The sequence below is a fragment of the Hylobates moloch genome, unplaced genomic scaffold (assembly GCF_009828535.3).
Source record: "Hylobates moloch isolate HMO894 unplaced genomic scaffold, HMol_V3 SCAFFOLD_10, whole genome shotgun sequence".
Classification (NCBI taxonomy): Eukaryota; Metazoa; Chordata; class Mammalia; order Primates; family Hylobatidae; genus Hylobates; species Hylobates moloch.
Window position 1 is genome coordinate 40144585 of NW_026652285.1, and position 23206 is coordinate 40167790.

A 23206-nucleotide genomic window follows, 5' to 3' on the forward strand; every position below is an offset into this window, starting at 1 on the left:
CACTGTAAATGTAGGCAGCCCTAAGGTGGGGTAAAACATAATGGTTTTTAGCAAATATATCCTTAGATTCAGTATCACAGGACAGGACAAGATTGTAGATAGATGGAAGCAAATCAGCGTATCACAATGGAGGTACAAGCAGGTAAGCAGAAGGGTCTAATGTAGTAGAATCAACAATGAGGAGACCAAGGGAGAGGGAAAGGGACACAACGGTAAAAGGAAGGTAATTTTGGAGATATCCTTTAATTCTGAGCATTTGATGTGAGCATAGTTCTATACTCATTTATTTACTTCAGATAAATTTACTGATTATCTACTATGTGCCAGATACTATAATAGATGTTGGGATATCAAACTGAGTAAGACAGTTTCCACCCTATTCTCAAAGGGCTTACACTCCATTAGGTGTACAAAAACAAAAATTTATAATGCAACATAAGTGCTCTAACAGGTATGTATGAAGTGCTGTGGTAACCAGATGCCTGAAAAGACTTCAGGAGGATTTTACACAGGAATTATACCAGCAAGGTACTTTATCAGGTAACATGGGGATTAAAGAAAAAAGTAAAATATTTTCCTTTGAAGAATTTATACTCTAATAAGACAAGTATACAAAAATGTATGCTATAAATTCAGGCTTTTTCATCCCTCAAGTAGGAAAGAAGAAATGCGTATGCGCTGTTAACAAAAGACTGGGGCTACTGTAGAAAGGACACCATTGCTTTTTTATAGTCTCTGCTGTAGCCAGCAGTGGAGTAACGGAGATACGCTCTTCTTGCACTGCCAACAGTCTGAGCACCACCAAAACTACCTCTGTCCTCACTGCAATGAAGTTCACCCCACACTTTTATTTCTCTGGCATCAAATGACATTCTCCTGACTCAGGCTTTATAGGCTTTTATACTTTGAGAAGTAGTTCTGCCCCTAAGAAGGTCTGATTACCATTTTCCAAATAGGTGGCTATCCCAATCTTCTCTCCTGATCAATACACAACAAGGCATGTACTAGTAACTCTCCTGGCCTCAAGGCCCCCAACTCAGTAAAGCCTACTGATTTTGCAGTGGAAAGGTCAACAGAAAACAAAATCAGGGAGATGGGGCAAGAAAAAACTCCACAGGACTTTTGCACAGCCAGATTGTTTCTTAGCACTTGGAATACTTCTGAAGCACGCAAAGTCTCCCAGTACCTTTCCTTCTTTTTTTTTTTTTTTCTTTTGAGACAGAGTCTCGCTCTGTCGCCCAGGCTGGAGTGCAGTGGTGCAATCTCAGCTGCAACCTCCGCCTCCCAGGTTCAAGCGATTCTCCCACCTCAGCCTCCCAGCTAGCTGGGGCTACAGGCACGCACCACCACACCCAGCTAATTTTTGTTTTTAGCAGAGACAGGGTTTCACCATGTTGGCTAGGATGGTCTCGAAATTCTGACCTCAAGTGATCCACCCACTTCAGTCTCCAAGAGTGTTGGGATTACAGGCGTGAGGCACTGCACCTGGCCTTAGCATCTTCTATATGGCATGGTTTCTATCCCTATTACCATTCTGGTCACTCTACTAGGAATGAGCTCTAGTTTTTCTCTAACCCTTTTAATATATTATGCCAAGAAACTTAAGATTCCAAGAAGACTATTACCCTCCATAGTCTACATAACCATTTTTTGTTATGCAATCTAGGATTTCAGCTATTTTCAAGGCTGTATCACATTAATTCATATTGAGTTATCTAAACCCCTTCTAACATTTTCACGTATTTTAGTGAGCCAGAACACTTTCTCCTCCCTGACTCCTATTTCAATTTTAATTAGTTGTGGGGGCCTATAAAATTCCATCTTTTTGCATTCAGTCCATCTCTCCCATCTACTTTTCACATACCATTATTACAATAATTAGCAAATTAGTATATAAAATACAGTCATTCCTTGGTATCTGATGGGGACTGGTTTCAGTATCCCCATCCCCTCTGTAGATACAAAACCTGAGGATGTTCAAGTCTTTTACATAAAATGGCATAGTATTTGCATATAACCTACATATACCCTCCTGCTATATACTTTAAATCATCCCTAGATTACTTATGATACCTAGTATATTGTAAATGGTTGTTACACTGTGTTGTTTAGGGAATAATGACAAGGAAAAAGTCTGTACATGTTCAGTACAGGTGCAACCACTATAGGGCAAACTACACAGTATACATCAGCAACAATGTAACATTTTTTGTTTTATTTTTATTTTAAAAATAGAAATGGGGTCTTACTATGTTGTCCAGGCTGATTTCGAACTCCTGACCTCAAGCAATCCTCCTGCCTCAGCCTCCCACAGTGTTGGAATTACAGGCATGAGCCACCATGCCCAGCCACATTTTCTATCAACACTTGCAGATGACTTTCATTTAATGACCTGAAAGAGTATATTAACATGCATCAAAACTCTGGCTCTTCTGGCTAAGCAGAGGGGCTCACACCTATGATCCCAATACTTCGAAAGGCCAAGATAAGAGGACTGCTTGAGGCTGGGAGTTTGAGACGAGCCTGGGCAAAATAGTGAGGCCTGTCTTTACAAAAAATTTAAAAATTAAAAAAAAAAGCACAAACTCTAGCTTTTCTCTCTTGATAACCCTCATTTGATGATGATGACGATTATAATTTCTGTTTGACGGCCACAGTGCCCACATGGTGAGGTGGTGAGATGCGCAGCACTGTAGGTAACTGGTGAGACACGAGGCTAACTTGAACCTTCTAATGGGGCATTGGAAAGATCATTTATGCTGGAAGAATCTTCAAGCGTTTAAGGTCGAGGCTTCATAATACAGACGGCTTTAGTTGGGAACATTGTTCTAGGAAGCTGTTTCTCCTTTTTCCTTGAATCATCAAACAACTCTTGCAGTGGTTGTAGGCATGTTGCTATCCCTCAGGTGACATGGAGGCTTTGTTCCACTGAAGGATCACACCATTTAACACTTGCACCTGTTGAAAAACTGCTGCAAATTTTTCAAGTATCCAAATTGATGACTCTGTTTCCGCTAAATCTGTATCACTGTCATCATCTCCTGTAGAGAATTTCAGCAGAACCTTGAGTTCCTTGTTGGTAAGGGTTTCTCTATGCTCTTCTATGTGTTCCTTGAAGTCACCCTTGATCATGTCAGAGAAGCATTCCCCATCAACTTCCTTTGTAACATTCAAGATATTCCTGGGCCGGGCGCAGTGGGCTCACGCCTGTAATCCCAGCACTTTGGGAGGCTGAGACAGGCAGACCACAAGGTCAGTAGTTCGAGACCAGCCTGGCCAAGAGACCAGCCTGGGCAATATGGTGAAACCCGTCTTTACTAAAAATACAAAAATTAGCCAGGCGTGGTGGCATGTGCCTGTAATTCCAGCTACTCAGGAGGCTGAGGCAGGAGAATTGCTTGAACCCAGGAGGCGGAGGTTGCAGTGAGCTAAGATCACGCCATTGCACTCCAGCCTGGGTGACAGAGTGAGACTCCAACTCAAAAAAAACAAAAACAAAAACAAAACCATATTCCTGACTTCTGCATCAGTAATGGGGAAGCTCCTGAAATCACTGACTACCTCATTCCATAATGGCTTCCGACATGCACTGACTGTCTTGGGCTTTGGGGCATCTACAGCCTCTGTAAAAAGCACAACTACATTTGCAATTGTGAAGCCCTTCCATAAATCCATGACACTGTAGTCAAGGTTAGCATCAAGGACAGCACAAATCCTCCCAAAGGTGAGGTGGGTGTAAGTCATTTAATGCACTTGCTGATGCCTTGATCAAATGGCTAAAACAGTGAAGTAGCACTTGCCTTAGGCAAGAACATCAATCACTGCAACATTGTCATTAGTGAAGTAGAGAGATCAGGGATGGCTGTGAGTAATGTCAATTATGAGGATGACCTTGAATGGCAACCTGTTCTCTTCCAGGTATTTCTTCATTTTAGGAATAAAAGTGAATTCCAGGAACAAGATGGCCATCACCCAAGCCTTCCTATTGTGTTGCCAGAACACAAGTAGGCAATTTTTTATTTTGTTCTTAAGGACCCAGGGACTGTTTGCTTGGTACACAAGACCTGGCTTGACCATGTGACCTGCTGTGTTGCCACATAGCACCAGAGTAAAACGATCTTTCCAGGCTTTGAGCCCCAGAGCCTGCTTGACACTCTTACGGATGTAGGTATTAGGCCTCTTCTTCCAGAACAAGTCTCTTTCAACACAACTGAAGACTTGCTATGAAAGGTATCCTTTATCTTCTGAGTTTCTTGAGCTCTTCTGGGAATGCTGATACTGCCTGGCCATCAGCTAATGCTGATTCTCCTGTGATCTGTAAGTTCGTGAGGCTGTAGTACTTTCCACAGCTAGCTAGTCATCCCTTACTATCCTTAAATTCCTTCCTCTCACTCTCTTCAACTCCCTCACAGGAATGCTCACAAAGGCTAAATGCTTTTTCATACGTAATTTTGCCATCAACAGGGACATGCTTCTGTGATATTTTGTCTACTCATACATTTAATGTTTTCTTAATCTCTGCAAGCTTTTTTTTTTTTTTTTTTTTGAGATGGGGTTTCACTCTTGTTGCCCAGGCTGGAGTGCAATGGTGCGATCTTGGCTCACTGCAACCTCCGCCTCCCAGGTTCAATCAATTCTCCTGTCTCAGCCTCCCTAGTAGCTGGGATTACAGGCACCCACCACCACTCCCGGCTAATTTTTGTATTTTTTAGTAGAGACGGGGTTTCACCATTTTGGCCAGGCTGGTCCTGAATCCTGACCTCAGGTAATCAACCCGCCTCAGCCTCCCAAAGTGCTGGGATTACAGGCGTGAGCCACCATGCCCAGCCAGTCTCTGCAAGCATTTTATCATGAATCACAGTAACGATTTTTTTTTGCCATTGTAGGGGCAGCACTAACACTTCCACAAATGTCAGCTTCCTTCTGTTTTATTGTGCCACTTTGGTAAATCACATGCCACTTTTCAAAAGATATAAGATTTTTATTTTCTTGTGGAGAGACAGCACTTTACACTCTCTCTTAGTCTGTAAGGGATTTCTTTCACCATATAATTGATTTTTAGGAGTCTTTTTTTTTCACAGAAGCAAAGAGTGAACACAAGTAGCCAGTGAATGAAACGCCAGATGAACACTTCTCAAACAGTGGGTGCTAGAGAGAGACTGAAGATCTGTGAAACAGTGGGAGGCTATAGCAGGGTATTCTTCAGTTCAAATGGATTCAGCATAGTGCTTAGCACATGGCAGGTTCAAACTTGCTTTTTGAAACTTCCTGTATTTTTTTTCAATTATTTTCCATCCATAGTCGGTAGGATCCGCAGATGAAGAACCCGTGGGTATAGAGAATTGACTATATTACAAAATTGCTATGGTAAAAAGAGTACACATAAGCTTAATGTTTTAAACTAACTTTGGCATGAGGTTTCACCCAATTTTCTAAATATACATTCTCTGGGAAATTCAGGTGACCCTTGAACAACAGAGGTTTGAACTGGGTGGGTCTACTTACATGCAGATTTTCTTCTGCCTCTGCTACCCCTGAGATAGCAAGACCAAACTCTTCCTCAGTCTACTCAGTGTGAAGACAATGAGGATGAAGACCTTTATAATGACCTACTTCCATTTCATGAGTAAGTGGAAAATAATTTAAAAAAATCTTTATAATTCTCTTAATAACATTTTCTTTTCTCTAGCTTACTTTATTGTAAGAATACAGTATATAATACATACAAAATATGTGTTAACTGTTTATGTTATTGGTAAGGCTTCCAGCCAACAGTAGACTACTAATAATTAAGTTTTTATGGAGTCAAAAGTTATACACGGATTTCTGACTGCATGGCACACTCACTGCCCCTAATCCCAATGCTGTCTTGAAGGGTCAACTATATTTTAAATTTTAAATTACAGGTATGCAAACAAGGTCAGATAATTCTATTTCTAAAGACAGGAGGCACTTTAAAAACTGTAATTATAATTTTTACATGTTGTATAAATTGTATAATTTTTATTATCTAATTATGTAAAACAAAAGGACTATGTAGAAGTTTGTTCCAACAGAGTGCTGTATATAAAATCATACAGTATAATTGGTAGTTCACGGCATATACTAAACATATGGTCCTTAATCATTTTCGAAAGTAGTGGTTATCAAACTTCAACGTGAATCAGAATCACCAGGAGGACTTACTGAAACACAAATTGCTGAGCCCTCTCCTTAGGGTTTCAAATTGAATAGGTCTGGGGTAGAGCCCAAGAATTTGCATTTCTAACAAGTTTCAGATGGTGGCGATGATCCTGGTGTAGACATAATACCACCATTTTAATGAAAGATTCAAAGTATAGTTTAAACAATTTCTAGATTGAACAATAATAATTCATTCTTCTTCAGCAGATATATGTTGGAAAACCACAGAATAGCAACGGATAGATGCCATTTGAAATCTCAGATACCAGAAGATAAACCACTTTGAAATTAAATAGGTTATTTTGTACATCCTGAAGGAAATACTGATGGGAAAATACTTTCTAATGTATGCTTTGGGAAAATAACTGCAGTAAAGTTATTCAATTTTGCTTTTATAAAGTAAGAGCATTAACAATAAGTCACTAATTAATATTTATGAGCATATTTTAAATTGACTGCTATTATGAATGTGTTTTGTGTTTATATATGTTTACCATTTATGTTATTGGTAAGGCTTCCAGCCAACATTAGACTATTAATAATTAAGTTTTTTAAATTATCTAATCTAATTCTCACAATAACCCTAAGAAGTAGGTACTGTAATTACCTCCATTTTCAAGAAAAAAAACTAAGATAAAGTAAGATTAAATAGCATAAATAGCATGTCCAAGATCAAACAGCACAGCCTGGATTTGAATCCAGGCATTCTAGTAACAGGACATGTGCTTAAAATAAAATGATTCTGGCTGGGTGTGGTGGCTCACGCCTGTAATCCCAACACTGTGGGAGGCCAAGGCAGGCAGATCACCTGAGGTCAGGAGTTTGAGACCAGCCTGACCAACATGGAGAAACCCCGTCTCTACTAAAAATACAAAAAATTAGCTGAGTGTGGTGGCGCATGCCTGTAATCCCAGCTACTTGGGAGGCTGAAGTAGGAGAACTGTTTGAACCTGAGAGGCGGAGGTTGTGGTGAGTCAAGATCGCACCATTTTACTCCAGCCTGGGCCACAAGAGCAAAACTCCATCTCAAAATAAATAAATAAATAAACAAATAAATAATAAATAAAAGTATTCTGTCTTTAACATTTTTTATTTTACCCTCCATAATTAAAGAAACAATGATCCTAACCTAGGCTTTAGAATTCTGGGTATGAAAAAGTATACTACAGACAAACCAAAGTATTATATTTTGTTATTTTACTACTTTGAATGACACATATCAATTATGCAGAAAGTTACAATGAATTTATTCAGAATTTAAGACAGTAATTCAATATTCCTATAGCACTTTGCATATATTTCTATTATGAGATATTTACCACATTGTAGCAACTAGTTATTTATATGTATTATGGTATATTAATAATCATATATTTGGTTTTACAATCAACTCCACATGTGGGAAAATACTTGAATCTGGAAAGTAATCATTTTTGGTGAGTAATAATGCCCAATAATCCCTCCTGGAGAGACATATGACAGTGACTGTACAACATTTGTTAACTCTATTTGTCAATCCTACTGTGTATATATTAATAGATGCTCAGAAAATTAGCCCCATCTTGTGGATCACAGTAGTACTACAAATTCAGGCCTAACAGTCAAAACTTTGGAACTGTCAGTGATGTGTACATTATCTTGACTGACAAAAACTAAAAAACTTATGACTAGCATTGGTGAGGAACCACCTTCACATACTGCTTTTGGTTGTATAACATAATACAACCTTTTCTGGGAAGAAATTTGCAAACCAGTTGTAAATATGAATAATATTCCATTCAAAATTTCACTTCTAGAAATTTATTCTGTAGAAATAAACAGACAAGTTAATAAACATGAATGTACTAGTGAAGCACTGTTCTTGGGAGTAAAAAATTAGAAACAGCCTAAATATCAATGTGGATACAATGAATCCTATGTAACAACAATCATGGGGGTAGCTAATGGTTGTCAGAAGCGCTTAATATGTACCAGTCACCTTTTTTTTTTGAGACAGGGTATCACTTTGTTATCCAGGCTGGAGTGCAGTGGCATGATTTTGGTTGGAGTAATTTCGGCTCAATGCAGCCTCAACCTCCCAGGTTCAAGTAATCCTCCTACCTTAGCAAACAGCTGGGACTACAAGTAGCTGGGACTACAAGCCAAACACACATCACCATGCCTGGCTAATTTTTGTATTTTTTTGTAGAGACAGGTTTTTGCCCTGTTGCCCAGGCTGGTCTCGAACTTCTCAGCTCAAGCAATCCACCCCCCTCAGCCTCCCAAAGTGCTAGGATTACAGGCATGAGCCACCACACCTGGACCAGGCACCATTCTTAAGTCTGACTTCAGAGCCCTAACACTGACCACTATGCTATACCATTTCTCAGAATGAAGTATACATCCTCATAGGGAAGAATGTATATTATACAGTTAAATGAAAAGACTCAAGCTCAGAAGAATTGTATATTAGTATTAGTCCATTTAAAAATATGTTCATAAATGTATTAAAAGTCTAAAAGCCTAAACATTAAACTGTAAACCATGATTACCTCTGAAGACTTGGATGAGGAGAAAGGAGATGACATTTTACTTTACATACTTTTCTACTGCTCGCATTTTTCATGTTAAATACATGTCAGATTCATATTTAAAATTACAATTTAAAAAAATTAGTTAATCTGAATCTTTAAAATAATTTTAAGTAGTTTAAAGACTGTTTTTTTTCTTTTTTTTCTTGAGATGGAGTCTTGCTCTGTCACCCAGGCTGGAGTGCAGTGGCATGATCTTGGCTCACTGCAACCTCTGCCTCCCGAGTTCAAGCGATTCTCCTGCTTCAGCATCCTGAGTAGCTGGGATTACAGGTACACACCACCACGCCTAGCTAATTTTTGTATTTTTAATAGAGATGGGGTTTCACCATGTTGGTCAGGCTGGTCTCGAACTCCTGACCTCGTGATCCACCCACCTCGGCCTCCCAAAGTGCTGAGATTACAGGCGTGAACCACTGCGCCCAGCCAGGACATTTTTTAAGCTGAAAAGGATGATCTCCTATAAGCTGAGGCTAATTGCCCAGTTAATGAAAGCATGAGGATGGTCATTTAAGGCAAAACACACAAAAAAAATCTTTTTAAAAATCAGTAAAATGATGTACCTTCAAGGTGCTTAAAGTCTCAGAAATTCTAGGTAAGTAAGGCTTATAATTGTCATTTCTTGGTATGAATGGCACGTTGAACATGCACATCTAATTTTGATCCTCCCGCAAACCCCACTAAAACTATAGCAAAAAGAATTTTTAAAGGTATAAATCCCCAGCATATAGAAATAGGAGACAACAGCAATAAAATTTTGGAAGCTGAAAGGAGATGGACAACTGGTAACTGACCTAGCAGACTTGAGAAAGTTTAAATCTAAGCCTGCACTGGGTAAAGCTGAGAACTATCCTGATTTCAAAAGGCTCAGTATTTTTGCATAGAAAGCTGATCACTTTTTTTGTGATTTGTGTAAGGTTTTGACATGTCTTATAACAGTAATGCTGTTCTTTATAGAATTTATTTAATGTAAGGGAATACACTAGTAAAGGGTAAAACACCAGGCACAGTGGCTCACACCTGTAATCCCGACACTTTGGGAGGCCAAGGCAGAAGGACTGCTAGAGCCAAGCACGTTGAGATCAGCCTGGGCAACAGAGCAAAACCCTGTCTCTACAAAAAAAGTTTTTAACAATTAGCTGGGCATGGTGGTCTGCACCTGTAGTCCTAGCTACTCAGGAGTTTATTTTACTTTTATTTTATTTTATTTCATTTATTTTATTTAGCTAAGACAAGAGGATCACTTGAGCCCAGGAGTTTGAGGCTGCAGTGAGCTATGATGTCACACCACTGTACTCCAGCCTGGGTGACAGAAAGACCCTATCTCATTTAAAAAAAAAAAAAAAAATGAGTAAAGTTAAGGGCCTGATTTCAGCTAAGTGGTCGAAGAAACTATTTACTCTGAAGGACTTCAATATAAGATATAAACCTTCAAGTATTAATTTGTAGTAAGAATAAAATAATTTCTTTTTTTTTTTTTGAGACGGAGTCTTGCTCTGTCACCCAGGCAGGAGTGCAGTGGTGCAATCTCGGCTCACTGCAAGCTCCGCCTCCCAGGTTTACGCCATTCTCCTGCCTCAGCCTCTCCGAGTAGCTGGGACTACAGGCGCCGGCCACCACGCCCGGCTTATTTTTTGTATTTTTAGTAGAGACGGGATATCACCGTGGTCTCGATCTCCTGACCTCGTGATCCGCCCGCCTCGGCCTCCCAAAGTGCTGGGATTACAAGCGTGAGCCACCGCGCCCGGCCTAGAAGAATTTCTTAACAGATTCCTTAACAAAAACAAGCTGGGCACAGTAACAGGGGCCTGTAGTCCTGGTTACTTGGAAGGCTGAGGCAGTAGGACTGCTTTAGCCCAGGAGTTGAAGGCCACAGTGAGCTATGATCATGCCTGTAAATAGTCACTGCACTCTAGCCTGGCCAACACAGCAAGATTCATCTCTATTTAAAAAAAAAAAAAGTCACTTGGCTATATGTTAGAAGTAAGCCCTGAGGATAAAAACATCCTTATTAAAAATAGTATCCCAAGTTGAGTGAAAATATAAGTTGCTATTGTCCACTTGGTGTGTTTTGCTTTACTCAGAAGAACAATACTTTTTCTATTACTTTCCCTTGCTTATACAGAGCCAATATTTTAAAAAGCAATAATTAAGCAAATATGCAATTGTTGGCACTTCAACTAAGAAAGGAGAAATCAGGATGGGTTCAGGCTTTTTGGAAAGTAGCATGACATCTGCCAATAATACTTCGCTTTACTAATGATGTAGAGCTTGTAGCCAAATTCTGACCATATAACTTTCATTAGAGCTATTTCTCATTGTTTCTAGTTAGCACACACATACACAAATTCCTTCCCTGCTAAAATACAGAACAGTGTACCCTTTTTTTTTTTTTCAAGATGTAGTCTTGCTCTGTCACCCAGGCTGGAGTGCAGTGGTGTGATCTCGGCTCACTGCAGCCTCTGCCTCCTGGGTTCAAGCGATTCTCCTGCCTCAGCCTCCCAAGTAGCTGAGATTACAGGCATGCGCCACTACTAAAAATTTAAAACTTAGCTGGATGTAGTGGCAGACGTTATATATTCCCAGCTGCTCGGGAGGCTGAGACAGGAGGATCACTTGAACCCAAGAGTCTGAGGTTGCAGTGAGCTGTGATTGAGCCACTGCACCGCTATGAATGTCTCCTTAGCCATAACAAGAATACATGTACATGTGCACACTGTTTATACCATACCTAACTCATAAGAATATACAATCAATTCTTGATAATCCAAGAGCATAGTAACTGGTTTGCAGTTAAACTATGATTAAAATGCGATGGGGAATCTACTTTTGTCTTTCTTATTAGGGAGAAGCTTGTTAGGAAACTGATGCTCAACCTCCTCCTTTAACCATACACAACCATGTAGCCCCCATACCCAAACCCCCACCACAGTATTTCTACATAGTCAAACGCCAAGCTCCCTCAGGTGTTCTGGTGCCTGCATTAGTTCTTCAAATTCCCCTCCTGGGGAAAGTTAGGGAGGATAAGGTTAATTAGTCTTTGCTACTTCATTACTAGGCCTGGGTGGGGAATTAATTCTGTCTGGATTATTTGTGTGGTATTTGTGATTTGATTTTCATCCCCTCTAATGCTACCAGTTACTGCCATTAATAGTTGACTATATTATTATTATTTAATTAATTAATTTATTTATTGAGACCGAGTTTCACTCTTGTTGCCCAGGATGGAGTGCAGTGGCACGATCTTGACTCACTGCAACCTCTGCCTCCAGGTTCAAGCGATTCTCCTGCCTCAGCCTTTCTGAGTAGCTGGGATTACAGGCCTGCGCCACCATGCCCGGCTAATTTTTGTATTTTTAGTAGAGATGTGGTTTCTCCATGTTGGTCAGGCTGGTCTCGAACTCCCGACTTCAGATGATCTGCCCACCTCAGCTTCCCAAAATGCTGGGATTACAGGCGTGAGCCACCGCACCTGGCCGACTATATTGTTTATAGTAAACTATTGACTATTACTAGGAAGGAAGTATAATTTAGGAGGAAGTATAACTTAGGAATCTGTAACAACTTTAAACATTTTACTTCTGTTTTTGTAAAAAAAACAAAAAAAATGCTTGGCAAAGCTAAATAAATTTTATGCAATCATTTTAACTCATAAGTGGTCAGTTTAAATCATTGCTTTAATATTACTCATATAGTATATACTTTAGTAAAGTTAGTAATATCATAGAGAATTAAATAATAAATCCCAGGTAGTTAAACAGTCTCTGAGACACCAGTTAACACCATATTAATACTGCTAAACATCTGTTAATCTGCATTATAAAAATACCAGAAGCATTACCTTGGTGTTCCTCTAAATCCATGTCAAGTTGTCTAATTTCTTCATTAAACTGATCTATCTTTTCTTTTATATCTGTTAACCTGTTGAAAATATTTTTAATGAATTTATGAAGGAAATGCAGACATTCAATAAAAACAATTGATGGGGAGGTTAGATATCTTTTCCAAGTTGCATAAACAATATCTAAAAATAATATGTCTTATTCTAAGGACAATACTATAACTGACGATGACATTAGGATATCTTTTCCAAGTTGCATAAATATCGAAAAATAGCATATCCTATTATGAGGACAATACTATAAATTTAGAGAGGAAGAATCTTGTCCAGATCTTTTTTTTTTTTATTTGAGACGCGGTCTCGCTCTGCCACCAGGCTGGAGTGCAGTGGTGCGATCTCGGCTCACTGCAACCTCTGCCTCCCGGGATCAAGTATTTCTCCTGCCTCAGCCTCCCGAATAGCTGGGACTACAGGCACGCACCTCCATGCCCAGCTAATTTTTGTATTTTTAGTAGAGATGGGGTTTCACCATGTTGGCCATGATGGTCTCAATCTCTTGACCTTGAGATCCACCTGCCTCAGCCTCCCAAAGTGCTGGGATTACAGGCGTGAGCCACTGCACCCAGCCTAGATCTTTTTTACTGATTCATATTTGGAGCCCAAGTATATTCTGAGAACACTAGGTTGCCTGACTTAAACAGCACACCCCTTCCCAACTTTCCTTTGAGTTTGATTTGCAGTATTAAGAAAATGAAAAATATTTAACAATACTTTTTGTAGGTTTCTATAAGCCAAATTAAGTTGGAAAATTAATCTTAAAAATGAGAAAATAAGGGAAAACCTACCACTGGCAGAAGATTATATGGGTTAATATTTTAACATAAAGCAGTTATACTTACTATAAAGCTACCATAACAAAAACAATGTGGTATAGGCATAGGGATAGACATATATATCAATGGACTAAAATTGTGAGTCCAGAAATAAGACCATATATCTATAGCTAACTGATTTTTGACAAGGGTGCTAAGGTAATTAAATGGGGAAAGAAGAGTATTTTCAAAAAATGGTGCTGGGAAAAGTGCATATGCAGAAGCTAAGGGACTCCTACCTCACATCACACACAGAATTAACTTGAAATGGATCAAAGATCTAAATGTAAGAACTAAATTACCAAACTCTTAGAAGAAAACATAGACATAGTCTTTATGACCTTGGATTAGGCATTGGTTTCTTAGATATGACACTAAAAGCAAGAGAAACAAAAGAAAAATAGAAAAACTGGACATAATCAAAATTGGAAACTTTTATGCTTCCAAGGACACCAAGAAAATGAAAAGATAATTCATAGAACAAGGGAAAATTTTTACAAATCATGTATCTGATGAGACCTCTATCCAGCATATATAAGGAAATGTTACAACTCAGTAATCAAAAACAATCTAGTTTAAAAAATGAGCAAATGAACTAAGTAAACATTTCCCCCAAAGAATATGGCCAATAAGCATATGAAAGGAACCTCAACATCATTAGCCATCAAACAAATACAAATCAAAACCATAGTGAGACACCGCTTCATACCCATTAGGGATGGCTATAATAGAAAAAGAGATAATAACAAGTGAGGATGTGAAAAAAACTGGAACCCTCACATGCTGCTCATATGCTGCTCTTATTGTATTACATAGAAATGTAAAACAGTACCAATTCTTTGAAAGTCTAACAGAATTCAGCTGTAGCTCCATCTGGTCCTGGACTTTTTGTTGGCAATTTTTTTTTTACCATTTCAATCTCACTGCTTGTTAATGGTCTGTTCAGAGTTTCTATTTCTTCCTACTTTTAATCTAGGATTGTATATTTCCAGGAATCTATCCGTCTCCTCTAAGTTTTCTAGTTTGTGCGTGTAAAGGTGCTCATTGTAAGCTTCTTTTGTATTTCTGTGGTATTAGTGGTAGTATCTCCCATTTTGTTTCTCATTGAGCTTATTTGGATCTTTTCTTGATTAGTCTTGCTATTGGTCTATCAATTTTATCTTTTCAAAGAACCAGCTTTTTGCTTCATTTATCTTTCATTTTTTTTGTTTCAATTTAATTTAGTTCTGCTCTGATGTTTGTTATTTCTTTTCTTTTGGTGGGTTTGGGTTTGGTTTGTGCTTGTTTCTCTAGTTCCTTGAGGTGTGACGTTAGATTGTCTATTTGTGTTCTTTCAGACTTTTTGATGTAGACACTTAATGCTCTGAATGTTCCTCTTAGCGCTGCTTTTGCTGTATCCCAGAGGTTTTAATAGGTTGTGTCATTAGTATTGTTCAGTTCAAAGAATTTTTAAATTTCCATCTTGATTTCATTGTTGACCTAAAGATCATTCAGGAGCAAATTATTTAATTTCCATGTATCTACATGGTTTTTACGGTTCCTTTTGGAGTTGATTTCCAATTTTATTCCACTGTGGTCTGAGAATACTTGATATAATTTTGATTTTCTTAAATTTATTGAGACTTGTTTTGTGGCCTATCGTATGGTCTGTCTTGCAGGATGTCCCATGTGCTGATGAACAGAATGTATATTCTGCAGTTGTTGGGTAGAATGTTCTATAAATATCTGTTGAGTCCATTTGTTCTAGGGTATAGTTTAAATCCATTGTTTCTTTGTTGACTTTCTGTCTTGATGACCTGTCTAGTGCTGTCAATGAGGTATTGAAGTCCCCCGCTATTAATTGTATTGCTGTCTATCTCATTTGTTAGGTCTAGTGGTAATTGTTTTTTACATTTGGGAGCTCTAGTGTTAGGTGCATGTAGATTTAGTACTGTGATACTTTCCTGTTTGATTAGTCCTTTTATCATTACATAACGTCCTTCTTTGTCTTTTTCAGTTGTTGTTAAAGTCTGTTTTGTCTAATATAAGAATAGCTACTTCTACTTGCTTTAGGGACCATTTGCATGGGATATCTTTTTCCACCCTTTTACCTTAAGTTTACGTGAGACCTTATGCATTAGGTGAGTCACTTGAAGATGGGAGATACTTGGTTGGTGAATTCTTATCCATTCCGCTCTTCTGTATATTTAAGTGGAGCATTTGGGCTGTTTATATTCAATGTTAATATTGAGATATGTGGTATTGTTCTATTCATTGTCCTAGTTATTGCCTGAATACCTTGGTTTTTCATTTTCATTATGTCGTTTTATAGGCCCTGTGAGATTTATGATTTAAGGAGTTTCTACTTTGGTGTATTTTGAGGTTTTGTTTCAAGATTTAGAACTCCCTTTAATTGTTCTTGTAGTGCTGCCTTGGTAGTGGTGAATTCTCTCAGCATTTTTCTGAAAATGACTTTATCTTTGCTTCATTTACGAAGCTTAGCTTCATTGGATACAAAATTCTTGGCTAATAATTATTTTAAGGAGTCTAAAGGTAGGACTCCAATCCCTTCTAGCTTGTAGGGTTTCTGCTAAGAAATCTGCTATTGATCTGATAGGTTTTCCCTTATAGGTTACCTGATGCTTTTGCCTCATAGCTCTTAAGATTCTTTCCTCTGTCTTGACTTTAGATAATCTTACGACTATGCCTAAGTGATTATCTTTTTGTGATGCATTTCCCAGGCATAATCTTTGACATTCTTTCTTTTCTTTTTTTTTGGAGATGGAGTCTCACTGTGTCACCCAGAATGGAATGCAGTGGCATGATCTTAGCTCACTGCAACCTCCACCTCCCAGGTTCAAGTGATTTTTCTGCCTTAGCCTCCCAAGTAGCTGGGACTACAGGTGTGTGCTGCCATGCCCAGTGGATTTTTGTATTTTTAGTAGAGACAGTGTTTTTACCTTATTGGCCAGGCTGGTTTTGAACTCCTGACCTCATGTTCCGCCCACCTCGGCCTCCCAAAGTGCTGGGATTACAGGTGTGAGCCACCGTGCTCAGCCATGACATTCTTATATTTGGATGTCTACATCTCTAGCAAGGCCAGGGAAGTTTTCCTTGATTATTCCCTCAAATACATTTTCCAAACTTACAGATTTGTCTTCTTCCTCAGGAACACCCATTTTTCTTAGGTTTGGCCATTTAACAGAATCTCAAACTTTTTGGAGCCTTTGTGCTTTTTTTTTTTTTTTAATTCTTTTTTGGTCTTTGTTGGATTGGGTTATTCTGACAGCCTTGTCTTAGAGCTCTGAAGTTCTTTCTTCTGCTTGTTTGATTCTACTATTGAAACTTTCCAGTGTATTTTGCATTTCTCAAAGTGTGTCTTTCATTTCCAGAAGTTGTGACTGTTTTTATTTATGCTACATATTTCTCTGGAGATTTTTTTCATTCATATCCTGTATTTTAAATTTCTTTAAGTTGGTTTTCACCTTTCTCTGCTGGCTCCTTGAGTAACTTAATAATTGATCTTCTGAATTCTTTTTCTGTCAATTCAGAGATTTCTTCTTGGTTTGGATCCATTGCTGGTACTAGTGTGATCTTCTGGAGATGTTACAGAACCTCGTTTTCTCATATTTCCAGAATTGTTTTACTGGTTCCTTCTCATTTGGGTAGACTATGACAGAAGAAAGATCTGAGACTCAAGGACTGCTGTTCAGATTCGTTTGTCCCATGAGGTGATCCCTTGATGTGATGCTCTCTCCCTTTCCCTAGAGATGGGGCTTCCTGAGAGCCAGACTGCGGTGATTGTTATTGCTGTTCTGGGTCTAGCCACCCACCAGAGCTACCGGGCTCCAGGCTTGTACCTGGGAGGGTCTGCAAAGAGTCCTGCGAAGTGATCTGTCTTTAGGGTCTCAGCTGTAGATATCAGCACCCGCTCTGGTGGAGGTAGCTTAAGAGTGAAGTGGATTCTGTGAGAGTTCTTGGTTGTAGTTTTGTTTAGTGCACTGGTTTTCTTGAATGCTGGTTGTGCTGGCAGTGAAGCTGTCATGTGAACAGACTCAGGGCCTCTGGTTAGTGTGGATGTTACAGGCAGTGGAATTAGCTGTTGTTTTCTCCTTCCCTTGGAGCAGGATTGTTCTGTTATGAATTGCTGTAATGGTTTGTGTTGGTTGGCGTCCAGCTAGGAGGTGGCACTTTCAAGAGGGCATCAGCTGCAGTAGTATGGGGGGATACAAGCTTGCCCTAAGGTCACCTGAATAAATATTTGGGTTTCTCAGGTGATTGGTGGGGCCATAGGCCTGCCACAAGTTTATGTCTTTTGTCTTTGGCTACGAGGCAGATAGAGAAAGACCATCAGGTGGGGGCAGGGTTAGGCGTGTCTCAGCTCAGACTCCTCTTGGATAGGGCTGGCTGTGGCCAATGTGGGTGATGGAGGGGGTGGTTTCAGGCCAAAGAAGTTATGTTCCAAGGGGGATATGGCAGCCTCTGCTGCTGATCTTACTGAAACTATTCCAAAAGATAAAGAGGGAATCTTCCTTAAATCATTCTATGAAGCCAGTATCACCCTAATACCAAAACCAGGAATGAACATAACAAAAAAAAGAAAACTATGGACCAATATCCCTGATGAATTTAGAGGCAAAAATCCTCAAAAAAAAAATTAGCCAAGCAAATCCAGCGGCATATCAAAAAGATCCTCCATGAACAAGTGGGTTTTATAGCAGAGATGCAGGGATGCGTGAACATACACAAGTCAATAAACGTGATACACCACATAAACAGAATTAAAAACAAAACTCATATGATCATCTCAATAGATGCAGAAAAAGCATTTGACAAAATCCAGCATCCTTTTATGATTAAAACCCTCACCAAAATCAGCATAGAAGAGACATATCTTAAGGTTATAAAAGCTATCTATGACAAACCCACAGCCAACATTACACTGAACAGGGAAAAGTTGAAAGCATTCCCCCTGAGAACTGGAACAAGACAAGGATGCCCACTCTCACCACTTCTATTCAACACAGCACTAGAAGTCCTAGATAGAGTAATCAGAAAAAAGAAACGAATAAAGGGCATCTATATCAGTAAAGAGGAAGTCAAACTGTCGCTGTCTGCTGATGATATGATCATATAACTAGGAAACCCTGAAGACTCATCCAGAAAACTCCTAGATCTTATAAATAAATTCAGTAAAGTTTCAGGACACAAAATCAATGTACACAAATCAGTAGCACCGCTATATACCAACAGCAACCAAGCTGACAAAGAAATCAAGAACTTGGTCGGGCACGGTGGCTCATGCCTATAATCCCAGCACTTTGGGAGGCTGAGGTAGGCAGATCACAAGGTCAAGAGGTCGAGACCATCCTGGCTAACACAGTGAAACCCCGTCTCTACTAAAAATACAAAAAAGTAGCTGGGCGTGGTGGCACGTGCCTTTAGTACCAGCTACTAGGGAGGCTGAGGCAGGAGAATTGCTTGAACCCGGGAGGCGGAGGTTGCAGTGAGCCAAGATTGTGCCACTACACACCAGCCTGGGCGACGGAGCAAGACTCTGTCTCAAAAAAAAAAAAAAAAAAGAAATCAAGAACTCAACTCCTTTCACAACAGCTGTGAAAATAAAATAAAATAAAACAAAATACAGTACAATACAATACTTAGGAATATGCCTAACCCAAAAGGTGAAAGACCTCTACAAGGAAAACTACAAAACACTGCTGAAAGAAATCACAGATGAAAAAAACAAATGGAAACATATTCCATGCTCATGGATGGCTAGAATCAATATTATGAAAATGACCACACTGCCAAAAGCAATCTACAAGTTCAATGCAATTCCCATTTCACCATCATCATTCTTTACAGAACTAGAAAAAAAAATCCAAAATTCATATGGAACTGAAAGTGAGCCTGCATGGCCAAAGCAAGACTAAGCAAAAAGAACAAATCTGGAGACATCACATTACCCAACTTCAAACTATACTATAAGGACTATGAGGTCACCAAAACAGTATTGTATTGGCATAAAAACATGTACATGGACCAATGGCACAGAACAGAGAACCCAGAAATAAAACCAAATACTGACAGTCAGCTGATCTTCGAAAAAGCAAACAAAAACATAAGGTGGGGAAAGGACACCCTATTCAACAAATGGTGCTGAGATAACTGGCAAGCCACAAGTAGGAGAATGAAACTGGATCCTCATCTCTCATCATACAAAAATCAACTCAAGGTGAATCGGAGACTTAAATCTAAGACCTAAACCCATAAAAATTCTAGAAGATAACATCAGAAAAACTCTTCTAGACATTGGTATAGGCAAAGACTTCATGAACTGAAAGAACGTAAAAGCAAATGCAACAAAAACAAAGATAAATAGATGGGACTTAAAAACTTCTGCACCACAAAAGAATCAGCAGAGTTAATAGACAACCTACAGAGTTGGAGAAAACTTTCCTAAACTGTGCATCTGACAAAGGGCTAATATAATCTATAACAAGTTCAAACAAATCAGCAAGAAAAAAAATCCCATAAAAAAGTGAAAAGTGGGCTAAGGACATGAATAGACAACTCTCAAAAGAAGATATACAAATGGTCAACAATCATATGAAAAAATGCTCAACATCATTAATTATCAGGGAACTGCAAATCAAAACCACAATGCAATACCACCTTACTCCTGCAAGAATGGCCATAATTTAAAAATTTTTTAAAACAGATGTTGGTGTGGATGTGGTGAAAAGGGAACACTTTTACACTGCTTGTGGAAGTATAAAGTAGTACAACTACTATGGAAAACAGTATGGAGATTCCTTAAAGAAATAAAAGTAGATCTACATTTGATCTAGCAATCCCACTACTAGGTATCTATCCAAAGGAAATAGAAGTCATTATATGAAAACACACTTGCACACGCATGTTGACAGCAGCACAATTTGCAACTGGAAAAATATGGCAACAGCCAAAAGGCCAACAATCAAAAAGTGAATAAAGAAAATGTGGTATGTATATGTGTGTGTGCGTATATATTTATACATATACATACATATATATTTATACATATACATACATATATATATATATATGTTTATACTACTCAGCCATAAAAAGGAACAAAATAATGGCATTCACAGCAACCTAGACGGAGTTGGAGACAGTTATTCTAAGTGAAGAAACTCAGGAATGGAAAACCAAACATTGTGGGAGCTAAGCTATGAGGACGCAAAAGCATAAGAATGATACGATGGACTTTGGGGACTTGGTGGGAAGAGTGAGAGGTAGGTGAGGGATAAAACACTACACAGTGGGTAGAGTGGACACTGCTTGGGTGATGGATGCATCAAAATCTCAGAAATCACCACAATAGAAATTATCCATGTAACCAAATACCACCTGTTCCCCAAAAACTATTGAAATAAAAAAGATAGGCCAGGCGTGGTGGGTCACGCCTGTAATCCCAGCACTTTGGGAGGCCAAGGCAGGCAGATCACGAGGTCAGGAGATCGAGACCATCCTGGCTAACACGGTGAAACCCCATCTCTACTAAAAATACAAAAAATTAGTTGGGCGTGGTGGCGGGTGCCTGCAGTCCCAGCTACTAGGGAGGCTGAGGCAGGAGAATGGCATGAACCTGGGAGGCAGAGCTTGCAGTGAGCCAAGATTGGGCCGCTGCACCCCAGCCTGGGCGACAGAGGGAGACTCTGTCTCAAAAAAACAAGAAAAAAAAAAAGAAAAAAGATAAAATAAAGCTGCTTTAAATGTTCCTAAAAGAAAAAAATCTTCTCTTAGCCATAATAATATAGAAATTTGCTTACAGTTACAAATAACAGAAAAAAAAATTAGTTTCTTAGTACCTTAGCCAGTATTGCAAAAGACTTAGTAACACGGGCTGCAATTCAGCTCATATTGGAGACTGTGATTCCAAAATTTAATTTCATAAGCTGTAATCAGCGACAAAAACATTACAATAGAATATGAGAGACATTAAAAGGCAATTTCGTCATTGTTGACTACTTATTAATTTACAACTTAGTTGATTAAAATTAAAACAATCTTAGCCGGGTATGATGCCGTGTGCCTGTAGTCCCAGCTACTCAGGAGGCTGAGGCATGAGAATCCCTTGAACCCAGGATGTGGAGGTTGCAGTGAGCCAAGATTGCACCACTGCATTCCAGCCTGGGCGACAAACCGGGACTCTGTCTCAGAAAAAAAAAAAAAAAAAAAATTAAATTAAAACAATTGGTATGCTTTCTGGTGACTGGTGGTAAAATGATTGTTTCACAAATTTCAAATAAATGTATTCAAACACAAATAAATGAAATGTAAAATGGTAAAGCTGTTTTGGAAAACAGTCTGGCAGTTCTTCAAAAAGTTAAACATAGTCATGAGTCAGCAATTCCACTCCTAGGTATATATACAAAAGAAGTGAAAACATAAGTCCACACAAAAACTTGTACATGGATGTTCATAGGAGCATGATTCATAATAATAAAAAAATGGTAACAGCCCATACATCCATTAATTGATAAATGAATAAAATATGGTATATCCATACAATGGAATACTATTTGGAAATAAAAATTAATAAAATACTAAGCATGTATTAATAAAAACTAATACACGCTTAGTATTTTATTAATTTTTATTTCCAAATAATATTCCATTTGTCTTAGTTTTCAAGGCTCACCTATGAGCCTTGGAACAGAACAGAGAACCCAGAAATAAAGCCAAATACCAACAGTCAGCTGATCTCCGAGAAAGCAAGGCTCACTGTGAAAGCATCCTGCCACACAGAAGCACATATTGAATGATTCCATATATATGAAATGTCCAGAATAGGCATGGCTAGAGCTGGGAGAGGGATAAGGGAGGTGATGGTTAAAGGGTGGAGGGTTTTATTGGGCTGACTGAATAGTTCTAAAATTGACTGGGGGCATGGCATACTGGCTCAACAGCTGTAATCCCAGCTCTTTGGGAAGCTAAGATGGGAGGATCACTTGAGGCCAGGAGCTGGAGACTAGCCTGGGCCACATAGCAGGATCTCGACTCTACTAAAAATAAAAATAAATTAGCCAGATATGGTGGTGTGTGCCTGTAGTCCTGGCTACTTGGGAGGTTTGAGCCCAGGAGTTTGAGGTTACAGTGAGCTATGATCATGCCACTTGCACTCCAGTCTGGGCAGCAGAGTGAGACCTGGTCTCAAAAAGATAAAAATAAATAAAAATTGAAAAATAAAGGTGATTTAGGTGATGGCTGCACACTTCTGTGAATATACTAAAAAGTTTTAAATTGTTTACATTAAATATGTCTATTATATGGTATAAAGTATATCTTAATAAAGATACTTATAAAAAACAATTATACTATGCAATGGCTCTTAAACACTCAAAGAAATATTTAAAGCTATAAGTAAAATTTAAAGAATGAAAGCCACTCCTGTACCTTTAGAAGGTAATTTTTAAAGTGAGAAATGGATGTAAAATGTCCCTACTATAAAGATACTTACTGTCTTTCCATGCTGGCTATTTCCTGAGTATCGTCTTTAATCTACAAAGGCATAAAAAGAAAGTAGCATTTAAAAAAATAACTCATTGTAAGGCTCTCTTAAAGATAATTTCCTTCTAAAGAACATTGCACTAAAGTGTCAAATCTAGTCTCTTTCTTGAAATCTATTTTTTAGATTTCAACCTTTGAAGTTAAAGGGAACAGCACCAAGGAACCATTCACAGATTCCATCCTTTTTCCTCAAAGTAAGG

The 23206-nt window shown here is 38.7% G+C and overlaps 1 protein-coding gene across 4 annotated transcripts in view; it reads right to left on the reverse strand.

Annotated features, from left to right (window-relative positions):
- Positions 1 to 23206, reverse strand: part of IFT74 (intraflagellar transport 74) — a 98061-nt gene that overhangs the window by 25748 nt on the left and 49107 nt on the right. For all 4 annotated transcript variants that reach the window (XR_009215192.1, XM_058445236.1, XM_032164213.2 and 1 more), the window contains 2 exons: positions 22957 to 22997; positions 12595 to 12674 (listed from right to left, as the gene is read on the reverse strand). Coding sequence is in view for 3 of the 4 variants with exons in the window: in XM_058445236.1 (XP_058301219.1) it covers positions 12595 to 12674; positions 22957 to 22997 (121 nt within the window). In the remaining variant the exon portion in view is untranslated. The remainder of the gene's footprint in view (positions 1 to 12594; positions 12675 to 22956; positions 22998 to 23206) is intronic.